The sequence below is a fragment of the Chamaea fasciata genome, unplaced genomic scaffold, assembly GCF_029207755.1.
Source record: "Chamaea fasciata isolate MVZ Bird 193981 ecotype frontalis unplaced genomic scaffold, bChaFas1.0.hap1 SCAF_1, whole genome shotgun sequence".
In the NCBI taxonomy this organism is placed as follows: Eukaryota; Metazoa; Chordata; class Aves; order Passeriformes; family Sylviidae; genus Chamaea; species Chamaea fasciata.
Genome location: NW_027094086.1, coordinates 43,885,322 through 43,899,954, shown reverse-complemented (window position 1 = coordinate 43,899,954; position 14,633 = coordinate 43,885,322). Strand labels below are relative to the sequence as shown.

Below are 14,633 nucleotides of genomic sequence, written 5' to 3'. Positions count from 1 at the left end.
TCAAAATGCAAGAGAAGAGTCTCACAATCACAATCAGTGGGACATGGCACAAGCAGTATTAAGCTAGGGATATATTAGCAGGGAAGGCAATCACTGTGGAAACAGGTACAGGAGCAGAAGAGGAGGATATGAGGTCTGGCACAGCAGGATCTAACTGCTGCTGACTACATTCCTCATGGAATGTTGATGAAGGTCTTGCTCCCAAAGCCTGCTATTCCACCATGTCTAAAACATCTAACCCACTGGCAAAGCATGGGGTTCTATCTCCCTCTCCTGTTACTACCATGTAGACTGTAACAATGTTGTATAGAAATTAGTTATTCACAAACTTGAGAAGACAGCTGTGGATCTCCTGTGAGGTTCGTCAACCCCTACAGATCATCTAGGTAAGGTTTAATACAGTTGCATCATAAAAACTCTGAGAGTTTTTATATATCTTCAAAGTCAATACCCTGCAGAAGCAGCAAATGCCAGAAGTAAGCAAAGTCTGTAACTTTTTTTAGTTCTCATGGAATTTATTTAATTTGAATAATTTGAAACCATATAGGCTGAGATATGGAGGCCTCCTACAATCAATGGAGGGAGAAAGACACCTCCAAAATGCAATTTTATCCTAAAGACTCATCTCTTTCCATTGAATAGAGATTATTCCAGACAACCAGGCCAGTCATGCAAATTTTAGCTGGCTAGGATTGCATGCTAAGATGAATCTCATCCCCCATACACAGATGTTGTGATTAAGTTTTGATTTACATGACCTAATTATCTGCTACTGTTTCCAGAAGAATATCTGGCTCATTCAATGTCCAGAACAGACTTTTTTTTAAAAAAAAATTAAATAAGATAGTGTAGTTAAATTTTGCCTTACATTGCAGCAGTGCTAAGTGAGTTGGTACCATTTACCCTCTTGGCTTTAATCTCTGTACCTCGGTTCCCACATGTGCAATGCCGAATGTACCTAATGTTACTAAGAAAGTTAAGGAGATAAAAATCTAAAATGGATCTAAAGTATGGCAGTACGAGCATTATGAAAAACCTCTCGAAAGAATCATTATTCTGTGGTCAGTACAAGATAAATAAAGGGCAAATAAAGCCTGGGGGTCCACGCATGACTAAGGGTAATAAAGAAACACTGAGTATGCATTGCTGGAGACACAGGGATCTTTTAGACAAACTAACAATTCCACGAACGTCAGCAATAATGAAATCTGATTTCCTATGGATTTGGGTCTTGAAGTGAATTAAATTTGGTATCTGTGATGCAAGCTCCAGCTGGAGTAGCTGGCTAAAACATTTTTCAGGCTCTCTGTGTAGTGGTCTCTAATATTCTATGAACTAATGCTGTAGACTCCTGCAGAGTACTCTGCCTCTCACCTTATTTTCAAGGAACTACTCAGGAACTTAATTATCTTTTAGTTTGATCTGTCAAATTTGTTTAGAATCAGCTAACAAGTTCCAAAGGTACTCCAAGAGCAAAGGAATAGAAAACACAGTATAATCTCAAAAATCATGTTGCCATAGGAAAGAAATACAAAGAAATGAAGGAAGAGTAAAATTGAGGCCTGCAACTTCTGACTGCTCATCTCAAATGACATCCAGCTGTTAAACATTAAATGTTACCCTCAATAGCACAGGGTAAGGTCTTAAATGGATTTTTACTGTTCTCTACTCAGCAGATATATGTTTATTTAATATGATTAAAATAATCTTAGTAGTCAATCACTCTTAGGAGATAGGCAGAATATAAGTTTTGGTTAGTTTTATTGCAGTTTTCAGAAAAAGGTGATAAATTCATTCTTATTTTCTTTTTTAATGGCGTTCTCTCCTGATCCTAGTTTAGAAAAATACCAACAATCACACCCAAAAGGACATACACAAAGGTTTCTAATATCTTTTTGAAAACCTACTTGAGAACATTACTGCTTGGGCATGAAACCAAAGAACACAAAAGAGCAAATGCTAACTGCATTCTGGGTGGTATTTTTTTTGGTTTTGGTTGTTTTTATGAGACTGACTCACAGGTCCAAATAGTTCACTGGCAACCAGAAGCATTGTTCAAGAACAGCTGTCATCTATTAATGAACAGGTTTAGGCATATCTGAGATTCATGAGAATTGTGAATAAATAAAATACTGTTATTTGTCAACATGTCTAAGCAAACTCCTGGAATAATCTATGTCATTAACGTTTATTTCCACTGTAGCCTTTCAAATACAATCAAATTGGTTATTATTGCCCTTCTCCAAAAATTCATCAGTCAGAGGAAGTTAAAACTCAAGTACTGCATTCAGTTATTATTAACTGATTGGTTTGAAAATTGCAAGTTCTCAGAAATACGGCATGACTCCTTAGCTATTACCAATGTAAGCTGTCAAAAAACATCTGATGGTTTTAATGAGGCTGCCCATGTAAATTAGAGCTGGAGGACCAACACCCAGCATGGAATGGCTAAGATGGAAAATATCTGAAAGGTCAAGCAGCACTTTAGTTATCCAGATCACTGGGATACAGAAGTCTTCCCTCCCCCTTAAGCCCACTACAAGACAAGCTGTAAAACAAGAGATGGGAAACCGCAGCACAAAATAGTGACAATACACTGAAACACTTGCCCCTTTTTGTTTTGTGTTGTTTAAATGTCTTAAATATGAAATTTTTTTTTTTTCCCTCAATTCACCACTGAACCACAACTTGTTCTAAACTTAGAAAGAATCAAGAAGCTTAGTACTTCTGTATGAGCTCTATAACTCTGGACATCAATCTTCCCCATATACAGGAGTGTTTTGTGTAAATTAAGTTACTAAGGGCATATCCACAGTAGATGGCACACAAGAATGTACGTAAGAAGTCCTAGATTTCCTCAGATTAATACAGTCTACTGCAATGCATCTGAGAATGGTCTACTGCCTGCCAGCCTGCCCTGCTTATTTATCTTACCTCTGAATAAACTTCCTGCACTTCCCAAAAGCATGGCCATAATAGACTGTTCTAGGGAGCTCCTTTCTTCTGTGGGCCTGGGAAAGCAGTGACGTGCTTCCACTGAAGCATCTCCTAAGTCTGGGACAGATGGTCGATTGCAGAGGACAGGGAGGCCCAATATCCCCAGGCATTAAGTGCCTTAGGCCAAAACACTGTGCAAAGCTCTATCTCCTTTTTACAATCTGCAAATACGTATTTTACCACTACCAAATGGATGTATGACTGAAATTATCTCAGACTGGCATCTATCATGTCATTTTTCACAGCTACTAGTCACACTTGCTACTGCATTTTCCATTCTGCAAAATTTCATCAGTTAGAGGAAGTTAAAATTCAAGTACTACATTCAGATTTCACAGTTTTGTGAACAGGCAAATTATTTTGTCGAACCTGAAAACCATGATGAAACTGTGTGGTAGATTTTTTTTTTTCTCCAGCAAACTCTTTTATCAGGCCAGTGGTAAAACCAATTGGGCTAAAGGCGTTCTTGTTTAAATCAACAAATGCATTTTACTGAAAATGGTAAATTATACACCAAAGTAATTGGTACATGATGCCCCATCAGGATTCCAAATATTTTTAGCTAAGGCAAAACACTCCAGACAAATATGACAAATTCTCACGGGCACACTTTCCAAACACACGTACATGCAGAGCATACAACTGTTCAAAGCAGTTCTAATTAAAACCAAGCAGTAGTATAACATGTTCAACGTGGTCTGAATTTTTTTTGCCATGTCCACACTACAAATCCCATGAATTTTCATGAAGGTGAGTAGGAATTCTGAAGTTTCACTTACCGTAAAATAAGCATAGGCAATCTTAATGTGAAAAATACCCGAACATCATTTCTGCATGTGCAGAGAATTCTCTTAGATATCATCCAAACACATTCTGCAGAAATGCTCACTTTGCACATATTTGTCTTTGCAGCAGTTATGATCATAGCTATTGTTTAGTAGTTTTCATGTTTCATACTAACAATATATTCTCTATTTACAATAGACAATGTCTTTTTCATTCACAACAAAATCAGTTATCTTACTTGAGATTTTTTTCCAACAAGCTCAGTAACTCAAGGGCCTGCCTTTATCCTCGTGTTCTAAACAATATTTGACTGTTCAGTCGCTGAGCTTCATTTTCACGTTAAAGTAACTGAAAGATTTTTTTTTGCCTTTTTTCTTCCCCCAAAATAACCAAATACAGCTTGTGTCACTATGCAGTATGACAGGACCCTGATTTAGAAGCAGTCCAACCCTGAGCTATTATTCTGACCATCCCCAATGGCTACTTAATCAAAACACTGCTACTTGTGACTTTGTCAGTAATTTTGCTCATTTATCTTTATTATGACTTGAAGAGTATTCGGAGTGGAAGGTTAGTTTTGTATAACTAATATTGGTGATAAATGGCAGTGATAATACATTGCATGAAGAACATCTATTAATGTCTAAAATAATATTCTACTGCCTAAAAATAAATTGCAATGCAAAACATTTTCAGAGCTAATGAACAATAATTCAGTCCTACAAAAGAATTGCAACTCTGAGGAGTAAGGACCTTTAAGCCAACACACCCAAGTTAGAGATGCTGATTCTGACAGCTACAATATTGATTCTACCACTAATTAACTCAAATCTTTAGGCCCTGAAAACTTCAAAAGCACTAGTGTAAATCAGCCAAACAAACAGCTATGAACCTTGGATAAAACATTTGATTGCTGAACATAAAAGCTCCACTGATTCCATCATCATGCAGCATCTTCACTGTGTGCACACTCTGCAGACACCTAAAGGACAAAGGAATCTTCCTGGCACAGAAGTGAACTACTCTGGAGCTGTTAACCACTCCCTTAAAGAAAACATGAGAAATAAAGATACAAATGCAGTCTTCCTGAATTTTCACTTTCTCTCTGAACTGTATGGTACCTGCTCACCTCTTCTTTTTTCTCTTCTCCCATAATTCTTCCCCCCCATGTTCCTCCTCTGTATGCCTGCAGCTACAGGATCCCCCCAAAATACTAACTCCATAATGCAAAACCAGCATCGGCTGTGCTTTGCTTAAACTATTCTGTAGTGACCTTATTTACCCAGTCTGTCAAGAAAAATCTCCCATTTTCTTTCCCCTTAGAAAAGAAGCCTACCTTTTCCAGGATTTCCTTAGTCAAGACTGAGAATGCGTGCTCAATGTTCACATTTTCTTTAGCACTGGTCTCAAAAAATGGCATTCCATATTCCCAAGCAAGCTGAAAAACAAATGCAGGAAATGGGATAAACAATCTTCAGGAAAAAAACCCCACAGTTCCTAATACTAGTAGCAAGCAATATGGAGGTGTTCTGACTGCAAACACGTTTTAAAAACACTAATTAAGTACATGACTTCTCAGTAAAGAACTTTGTATTCATCCTCAGTTTGTAAGTTTTAGGTACTTCTTAATACATTCTCCTTAAAGTTTTGTGGTTTTGTTGCTTTTTTGACCAATCTATACTTGTAAATAACAAGAATAAACTCTAGTGGGTCTGTTCTCAGTGTTTTGATTTATTTGGAAAATGAGCTGTCTCCCAAGCAATTATTTAGAGGAAACTAATGGAGTGCCTGCAGATGAAAATATGACAAAAACTGTTGAAAAAAAGTGGCACAATGAAATATAAAAAAGAGATGTTCCTTTATGCTAGACAGAGAGAAGCACAGAGATAACAGGCAAGCAAAGAAAACACATGCATGCAAAAAGGTATTAAGGGAAAAGGCAAAGAGAGAAAATACTTAGAAGGGCAGCATAGACTTTACATTGGTTGGTTTTATTTAATTTACTCCTGTTGTCTGATTTCCAGTGTATTTGTGTTACAGGTAGCTTTGAGTTATGTTGGCATGAAGAAAAAAACCCCAACACAATACATTTACAATAATCAGACTTCAAAGTTTTAGTCAAAATATAATGAAGATTACACTAAAGGTAAAAAAAAAAAAAGTAAGCAAAACTGTTTCCTTCCCAAAATGCAAGAAGAAAATATAATTCTGAAAATAAAGATGAGATCTAACTGACTCAGTAGAGAGAGAGCACTTCATAACTTCATAAGGGATTCTGAAACTCAGTGGACTGCTGTGAACTGTTTCCAGTACTGCAGCAACTTGCTACAGAAAGTTAAGATCATTCAGCTATTGCCAGTACAAAACAATGATGCATAAAGGTTCATAAAGAAACATACATGCAATAAGAGAATACTGGGCTAATAAATAATAAAGTAGGGGGAACTGGTTTGCTGATTATAAAGTACACAGAAACTACTATTAAATAGCCCTTTTCCTTCCTTGTATCATGTAACAGGTTCCTAGAGGTTACCTATGTACAAACTCTGATGAACACAAACCAACCCTTTTAATCGTGGAATCACAGAGATAATTTTGAAAGGAAACCCCACCTGAAATGAGGCTACCGCCCACACAATATTGGGTCAGTCACGGCTTTGCCTACAAAAGTCTTGAAATCCACCAGTGATGGAGATTCTCTAGCCTTTATAGGATCCCCTTCCATGGCTACATCAACCTTCTAGTGCAACTGGTTCTCCTCAACTCCAACCTGAACCTCCCAAGACAGGACTTGTGCTTGCCAGCCCTCTGTTTATTGTTTGCCTCTACTGTGAAGAGTCTATTTCTGTCATTCCTTTAGTATCACTTCAGTTGCTGTAGACCAGTAACTGCACCTTAGCCTGCTCTTTACCCAGCTCCCTCTCCTTATGGAACACCAGTACTAGACCCCAATCACCTTTATACCTGCCTGCTGGACCAGCTGCAGTTTCTCAACACCCTTCCTGAATTGGGAGAGCCAAAGCTGGACACAATATTCCATGTGGCCTTGCCAACACTAAGTAAGGGGGGAGATAATAGCTCCATATCTACCATCCATTGTCCTTCTAATGTAGCCCAGCACCTTTAAAGCCATGAGGGAACACTGCTGATTTACATTCAAGCTAGTGTTTACTGTAACTCATCAGTCCTTCATAGCAAGGCAGTGTCTCATGCCTTGGATTATTCCATCACAGGTGCATATCTTTGCACTTCAAGAATTTCACAATGTTTCTGCTGGCCCATTTCCCAAGTTTATCAAGGTCCCACAGAATTTGTGTTCTCCCCTGTGGTGTGCCACACACCCCCTTAATCTCATGTCACATGCAAATCTCCTTCTATCATCAACCACATCACCAATGAAGATGCTGAACAATGTGACTGAGGCAAGGCTAACTGCCTATAGTGCCCTGAACCTTCCTCCTTGCCTTTTTTAAAAGATACACATCATGCTGGCATCTTTCTAGTCAAAAGGGATCTCTCCCAACCACCATGATTTTTCAGAATTGACTGACAGTGGCTCAAATCACAATGATCAGCCCTTCCAGCACAACTGGGCAAACTTCATAATTTCTATGGGTGCATCAAACTTTGCTAAGCAATTTCTAATCCAAAGCTTTCCCACTGCTGGCTGACCTGTTCCTTTCCAAACCATGCCAGTACCTGCAGAGGCCTCAGAGCAAGCTCTGTTCATGAAGAACAAAGAAAAGAAAAATCAAATCAAACAAAAAAACCTTGAGTACTTGAGCCTGCTCTGTATCATGTTACTACATTGCCTACTACATCTATCAATGCACCCCCATTTTCTCTATATCTGCACAATATTGGTTACAGAAGATTAATGTATGTATTTTTTCACTTTACCTTGCATACTGCTAAACTCTGTGGCAAGCAAGTCCTCAGTAGAAAAATTCCCACTGGTTCAGCGGTAAAGCAGTTGAAAGTATGAACATGTATTTGGCAACTCCCTCTCCAAAAGACAACAGAAAAATGTATTCAAAGAACCACATTTTTTTTTCTTTGGGAGCATCTTGAATAGATCCATAAATAAAATACCTAAATACATTTACAAACGTGTGGGAATTACGCTACTGAGAAATGATATTTTATAATATCCTTAATAACAGTTTGGAGAACCTGTGCGAAATAAGCTTGTATCTTACCAACAACAATAAAATAAGTAATGCTAATACTACTTCCTAGCAAAGTGCTGGTGTGATTTCTTAGTGCTGAATCAGAGATATGTCTGAAATATTCCAAAACTGTGCAGAGTTCTATTACATGTGAAAAATCAGCTTTAAACTACAAATCAGTTTCAGCAATAGAGACAGCAAAAACAAAACAAAAAAACAACAAAAAAACCCAACCAAACAAAAAAAAAACCCCAAAAAACCAAAAACCAAACCCCCCCCAAAAAAGGAAGATTTTACTTGGCTTTTTCTGTTAAAAAGATTTGACAGGAGAAAAACAGCCACATTCTACCAAGTCATATAACCTTCAACATTTTTATCTTTCAATGAAAAAGATAATGACATTAGGAGGTGAACAGAAGAGCCCAAGAAGGTTAGAACTTTTATCAAAGTGAATAAGAAGAGATTAATACAAGAAAATTAGACTTCCTAGTGTTAAATATCTCAATTTCTGAGTGATCACAATTACATAAGTGTGTACAGAATGAATTATTACATGATTTTATACAAAAAGAAACAACAAAAAAATTCTCAGCATTAAATTGAAATGAAATTAAATTATATACAACAGCCACTCAGTTGTAACAGATTTTTACAGAAATGCCAATATAAATGATGAGATTCCCAGGGAATCTAGAGTTCTTCTGTGCAAGAGACTTAACAGAACAACACTTAAAGCTCATACTTTCCAAGCAATTTGAAATATGTAACTACAAATCATTATTTGTCGAAGTTAGAATCAAACTGTTTTCCTCTCTTAATAAGGAAATTTTCTTCTTTAGAGTGTGAGGACAATTACTGTCTCTCTCTTTCTGCTAAAGGAATCTTTCTCCAGCACATTCAGTCAGATCCTTTAGCATTTGTAAATCATATTTAAAGAAGTAACAGAAGAGTTGCCTTGCCTCAAAACAAAGGGGAAATCTAGAAAGCAGACTCAATGGGGAGGAGGTAATGATTTGTATTTTAAAAAAAATACTACATTAAGAGGGAGTTTGGTTGCAGAAGACAGAAAATGTCATGGTTAACACCCTAAGCAAAACCCTACTGCTGCCCTCTGGTGCACATGCATCCAGTGACTCTCCAGGTTTCTGGTGGTGCATCATCCTTTGTGTGAGACCAGAACATGTATTTTTCAGCAACCTTATTCCTTGTACACAGATATGGTACATTAATGCTGAAAGCATCTTGTATGCGAACTATGAACTCTCAGGAGTGTAATGTTGTCCAAAAGGTGATGTCATTTTTTTTAAAGTCCCCTAATCTGAAGCTATCAGTGTGTTTCTCTTTAAACATGAGACCATCCTGCTTGACTCACCACACCTGAAAGCAGAACAGGAGGGCTTATTCCAAGTTCCAGAGAACTTGCATACAGTTTGCAGTAGCAGAATTTACTGGTATATAGCACACATTCCCTGCAATATTTAATTATTACCCCAATTTGTTCTGTCATAGCATGGCTTCTGAATTTCCTCACCAGCTCTCAGTGAGAGACATTTCCATTCTTTTTAGAACCGCACTCCCCACTTGGTAAGTTCGTCCTCCACCCATGGTCAGCAGCTAGAAACTCTATTGTAGTCTCAACTATACGTCATATACACAGTTTTGGGGAGTTGATGTTCAGTATCTGTCCAGTCTTATTTAAGGCTATTCAGAGACAATGCAGATCACTTTTCATGGGCTGCCAGAATAGTTCTTTACAGTCAGACCGCAGCAAAAATATCACTGATGGGTGGTGTCAGAAAAATTATGCAGAATGTATTACATTTTAATATTCCACACTACAACAGTACTCAGAAAATGCAGTCTAGATAAGATTTCTGTTGTAGCACCTAAAACTTTTAAAGTACATTTTAACCTTTAAAAGAAAAATCAGTATTCTAAAGAGATCAGCTAAGAATTACTTATGTATTGCTAACACTCCAGAACTCCACAACTGTTCTTCTAAAGCAAGTCTTAATGGAATTTTTGGAATTCAGGAGCTTTTTACCGTTTTCAGTTTAACAGCTCAGTCACATACTAAGAAACTCAGGAGGACCCAAAGAAAGTACCAAAGATACCTTTTCTCCTTTCTGTTTTGGAACTACCCGTTCTGACTCCTTATCACACTTGTTGCCCAACAGTATTACGTCCACTTCATCACCTGCTTTCTAAAAGAGAACCAGCATTAATAAGTGTCAAGTAAGAAAAAAGCAAACAAAAAAAGCCCTTCACCTTCAGCTCACACTAACCTTCAGCACTCCATTTCCTTGAAAGTAAAGGCTAAATTCTGTCATGACCTTCATATGTGCAAATATTTTCCACCAGTTACTGGGATTTGGAGGAAAACAGCAAGAAAGCAAAGAGCAGAAAAAAGCTACTTAAAAGTGCCACGTATAATTTCCAACCCCTTTTGTAAGATATAAAGTATATGGTCCATAGGCACCATCTTCTGATGAATGCTCTAGCTTGAAGCTTAAAGTGACTGGAAATGCCCTGGAATTCACAGACACTGCCCTCCTAAAAGTAATAGATTCATGGATTAGCATATGACTCTGGTCTACATTCAGCACTCACAAGAAAAAGGGAAGGAATTTGCTGCACCTGATAGAGCACCTCTCTGTGCCTCACTTTTGCACACAGACAGTAAAATTACTTTCAAAGTGTTCAAACTCAACATAAAAGTCTGATTATGCCAAGACACTAGGAAGAAGGCAATAGATTTCTAATGAAGTAAAATTTAAAAACCTCATTGATTTCAAAAGGAAGAAAAATCTATCTTTTTGACCTTGTCTCCTTCTCTGTTCCTCTAATCCACTCACATGCATGATGACTGTGAAATGCACTGGGTTTTTAACATCAGTGTTATTTTAAGATAAGCCATTGTAACTGCATGTGACTGGAATAATGACAAGGAAAGGGAATAGCTCTGCAACAGCAAGTGGAATTTGAAAACTGACATTCGTTGTGAAAATTGTAACATTTAAAACCACTCTTGGTGCTTAAATGGAGGACACTGAGGGTCTCAATCTACAAACAGCTGAAGCTATGCAGTCTGATGTCATGGCTTATTCTGGAGGTACATGCTCCCACAGCTTCCCCGATGACTGACTCAAAAAGCCTGGTCTCAGGCTGCAGATCTCCCTACAGGGACTTTGATGAAATCTCTGATCTCTGTCAAATCCTTAACTTTTGTAACTTTGCCATAAGACAAAATCCATCACAACCATACAGAGAAAAACCTCTATTCATTAGAGGATGAGAGAACACTATTTTTAGTCTATTTCTACTTTTACAACAATTTGAAGACTTCATCAGTAGGCACAATTTAAAATTAAGGAACACTATTTTTTTTTTAATCCATTCTCCTCTTAGAATCATCTAGACTTATTTCATACCCACAAGTTTAATAAAATGAAGTAAACTTTGTAAGAGTACAAAGTATAGGCCTAAAATAATGAATTCATCTAACCTGGATTAATAGACCAAAATGCTGGCTGTTTAAAAATGCACTGAAGCTTCACTCATTAAGATCAGTGCCTCTCCGACATAACATCACATACATCAGTCCTAAAATAGGGCAAATAGACAATTTTATAATCAACTTTTAATTCAGAAGAAGACTGAAGGTTGATGAAGGTTTTACATGTGATATTTGACTTCACTCTGCAGTTAAAGGTTAGAAGGAAACACATACAGCATGCACAAACCCACTGAATTAATTTTGTAACTTTATTTCCGTGTAAATAGCACAAATTTTTGCAGTAGGAATGTCCTATCTAAACAGCTTCAAACAATAACAAAATTTAAACGAGGTTTGAGGTACCAGGCTTTTCAGCAAGTATTTCTTAGTACTACAAATCACAAAGTATTTACTTCTGCAAATAACTACTAGTTCTACATCAATATAATGTATCCATGAATTTTCACTTTGTCTGGATCCTCCACCAAAGCACTTATAGTTCTCCTTTTTTAAAGATTGTATCTTGCAGTTTCTTGCATTTAGAAAACTGAAGATTGTTAGTCAAAATTATGTCCATTTTAAATTCTGAAAACTGATTATGCATGATGTCTTAAAAAATTAAGTCAGTATGACTAGGCAGAAGTTTGACCATGTGCTCAGCTGGCATAAAAACTGCATGGGCACACTGATTTGAACTGGCCAAAAATAAGGCTTTTCAGTGCTTCCAAAGCTTGCTGTATATTTTCATACTCTGTTATTTACAGCTCAGGAATAAGCTTTCCAAACGTAAAATCTACAGCTAGAAAGAAAAAGGTTATTTTACAATTGTTAAAATCCTATTTTGTAAGACAGCACTGAGTAAGTTTATAGACTCAGGAAACATTTTTGCCCCCATATTATGGAGAAGTACTATTAAAAATTTCATCAATTTCATCAAGGCAAAAAGAATTTTTTTTTCCAGGTAAAGTTTTGCTCTGGTATCTCAAAAATGCCGATTTTTGGTTCACTCCCTCAGTTTTTCTTTGGGTTTTAACATTTCAAAGTTCATATTTTATTGAAGGTTAAAATAAATATAACCTGACCCTGAAGAATATCTACTATTTTATTTTGAAAAGGAAAAACATCATCACTGTATTTCTCTGAGAAAACTGGAGGCAAGAGATTTACTGAGACTGACAAAATTTTCTCAAGTGTTTGGCACAGCTTAGAGTCACCAAGTTTTGGCAGAAGGGTTTTTCTTCCACTGGGTTCCCAGGCAGCTGGATCTGGCAGCAGCAGAAGCCAGGCTGCTCTGAGCAGTGGCCACGGGAGGGAGCAGCAGCAGAGCCTCAAACTCAACAGTGCCACATTCTGGACTCGGAACACTGGACACTCACATCACGGTACCACAGCCTCTGTAGCACACCACTGACAGGGGCCACCCACCTGTGCCCTTCACCCCACTGCTTAATGTCCACCCAGCCAGGGAAATACGCAACCTATGAGGATATTAACAGAAATCAAAAATGCAAAAGCAAAAATATCTTGCTCATCCCTTTTGTATGTAATTTGTTTGTTTGTTTGTTTGTTTCCAAACGTTAACTCTTTTTTTCCTACAGTTTTTATTTTCCAGAAGTGCTGTGAATTTATGTGAGTATGAAAAGTAGCACATACCTTTTCTCTAAGATAACTACATCATATCTGTACTTACAGGTTATTGGAAGAAACTACTCCTTCACTTCTTAAATGGTGAACGCAGACCTACCAAGAATGATCCCAACCTCCCCTGCAGTAAACTGACCATGATAAATATGAGCTCACCCAGACTCCTCGTGTAAAGCTATCTATCCAGGGATACATCTTCCAGAACACCAACTTGTCCACCCACCACACCTCTGGGGTGTAGGTGTGAAGCGCTGCATGATACTGAGACTCATTAACTACAGATGGAAAAGGCAACAGAAATTTGTTTGTAGGTCCAAACAGTGAAACTGAGAACTCATAGCTGATAATACACTATGGGGATTCCTACATAGTCTTTATTTGAGGAAGAAATGTAGCATTAATACAGTTTTTCACATCTGAAGAAGATGTACATGGTCAAACATCAAGATGAAGGCAGAGCTGGAGAAGGCCATAAAATTGTGAAGATGCTGCTTCTTACTTCTTCTTACTTACATTGTCTTACGTTAGACAATGACACTAGAAACTGTTCTTTGTAATACTGAAGAACCATTTGTTAGAAATAGATTGTCCTCAGAGTCTCTTTGAAAGCATCACGTGGGCAGTGTTTATATTAGGATTGACAAACATGTCTCTTTCCACATATTTTTCAAAGTGTCACCTTACGACTGCAGTCCTGGTTTCCAGGACTTCAGTGGAAATAAATTATAAAGTTTATTTGTCTACTAGCAAATTTAGAATGCATTAGATATAAACCAATTTTTCCCAAAACCAACCTAGGACTACAGACAAACCAATTTAGTAAAATGACAAGAACAAGAATTTTAAGTTCTTATCAGTGCCATAATGACAAACCTATCTATGAACTGGGAAAATTTGATCTTTTGACATCAAGCTTTCCCATCTGAGGAAGAAAAACTCAGAAGAGTTACAAGTCAAACTAATTTACATTTGTAAAGCAGTTTGCTGTCCTGCTTTTATTTAAGTATGATGGAGAAACACTGAAAGACAGTCTAGTCTCCCAAAGGCACCAGAGGAAGCAAACCAAAAAAGGGCACTATGCAGAAATGGTAGCAACTCAACAATTCATACAGTTCATACCCTGGCTGAGGGGTGACAGCTATCTTCTTCAGGTAGGACAAATAGAAGATTGATGTATTCAAAAACACTCAACTACTGTCACCAAGACTTGCACAAGGAAAGAAAATTATCTTCTCCATGCAGAAAATTCTGTGATGGCAGACAATTTCCAGCACAGAGATAACTGTTAGGAGCTGGTGTTGGCACTTTCATGGCCACACCAGGAGACTAGCACAACTAAAACCAGTCCAAGGTATTTAGAAGTAAATTAAGACCTACCATCTATGTCAACAGCTTTTGGAGACCCAGGCACCATTTGTGGATAATTCAGTGATTTAGATTGGCAAGGACTTTTAGAAGTCAGCTGGTCTACTCCCTTGCTCAAACATGGGCCTATTTCAAAATCAGGTCGGGTTGCTCAAGGCCCTCTTGAATGGAGTTTT

At 37.5% G+C, this 14,633-nt stretch overlaps 1 protein-coding gene across 3 annotated transcripts in view; it reads right to left on the bottom strand.

Annotated features, from left to right (window-relative positions):
• Window positions 1-14,633, bottom strand: part of LOC136288582 (ras-related protein Rab-10-like) — a 32,362-nt gene that overhangs the window by 4,378 nt on the left and 13,351 nt on the right. Inside the window, exons 4-6 of one of the 3 annotated variants that reach the window (XM_066181965.1) lie at window positions 10,067-10,156; window positions 5,120-5,221; window positions 4,562-4,755 (exon numbers count right to left, since the gene is read on the bottom strand). In XM_066181965.1, coding sequence (XP_066038062.1) covers window positions 4,642-4,755; window positions 5,120-5,221; window positions 10,067-10,156 — 306 coding nt within the window. In that variant the 3' untranslated portion in view covers window positions 4,562-4,641. Of the gene's footprint in view, window positions 1-4,561; window positions 4,756-5,119; window positions 5,222-10,066; window positions 10,157-14,633 lie in introns of those variants that run through there. The other 2 variants (XM_066181947.1, XM_066181957.1) reach the window with 2 other exon arrangements.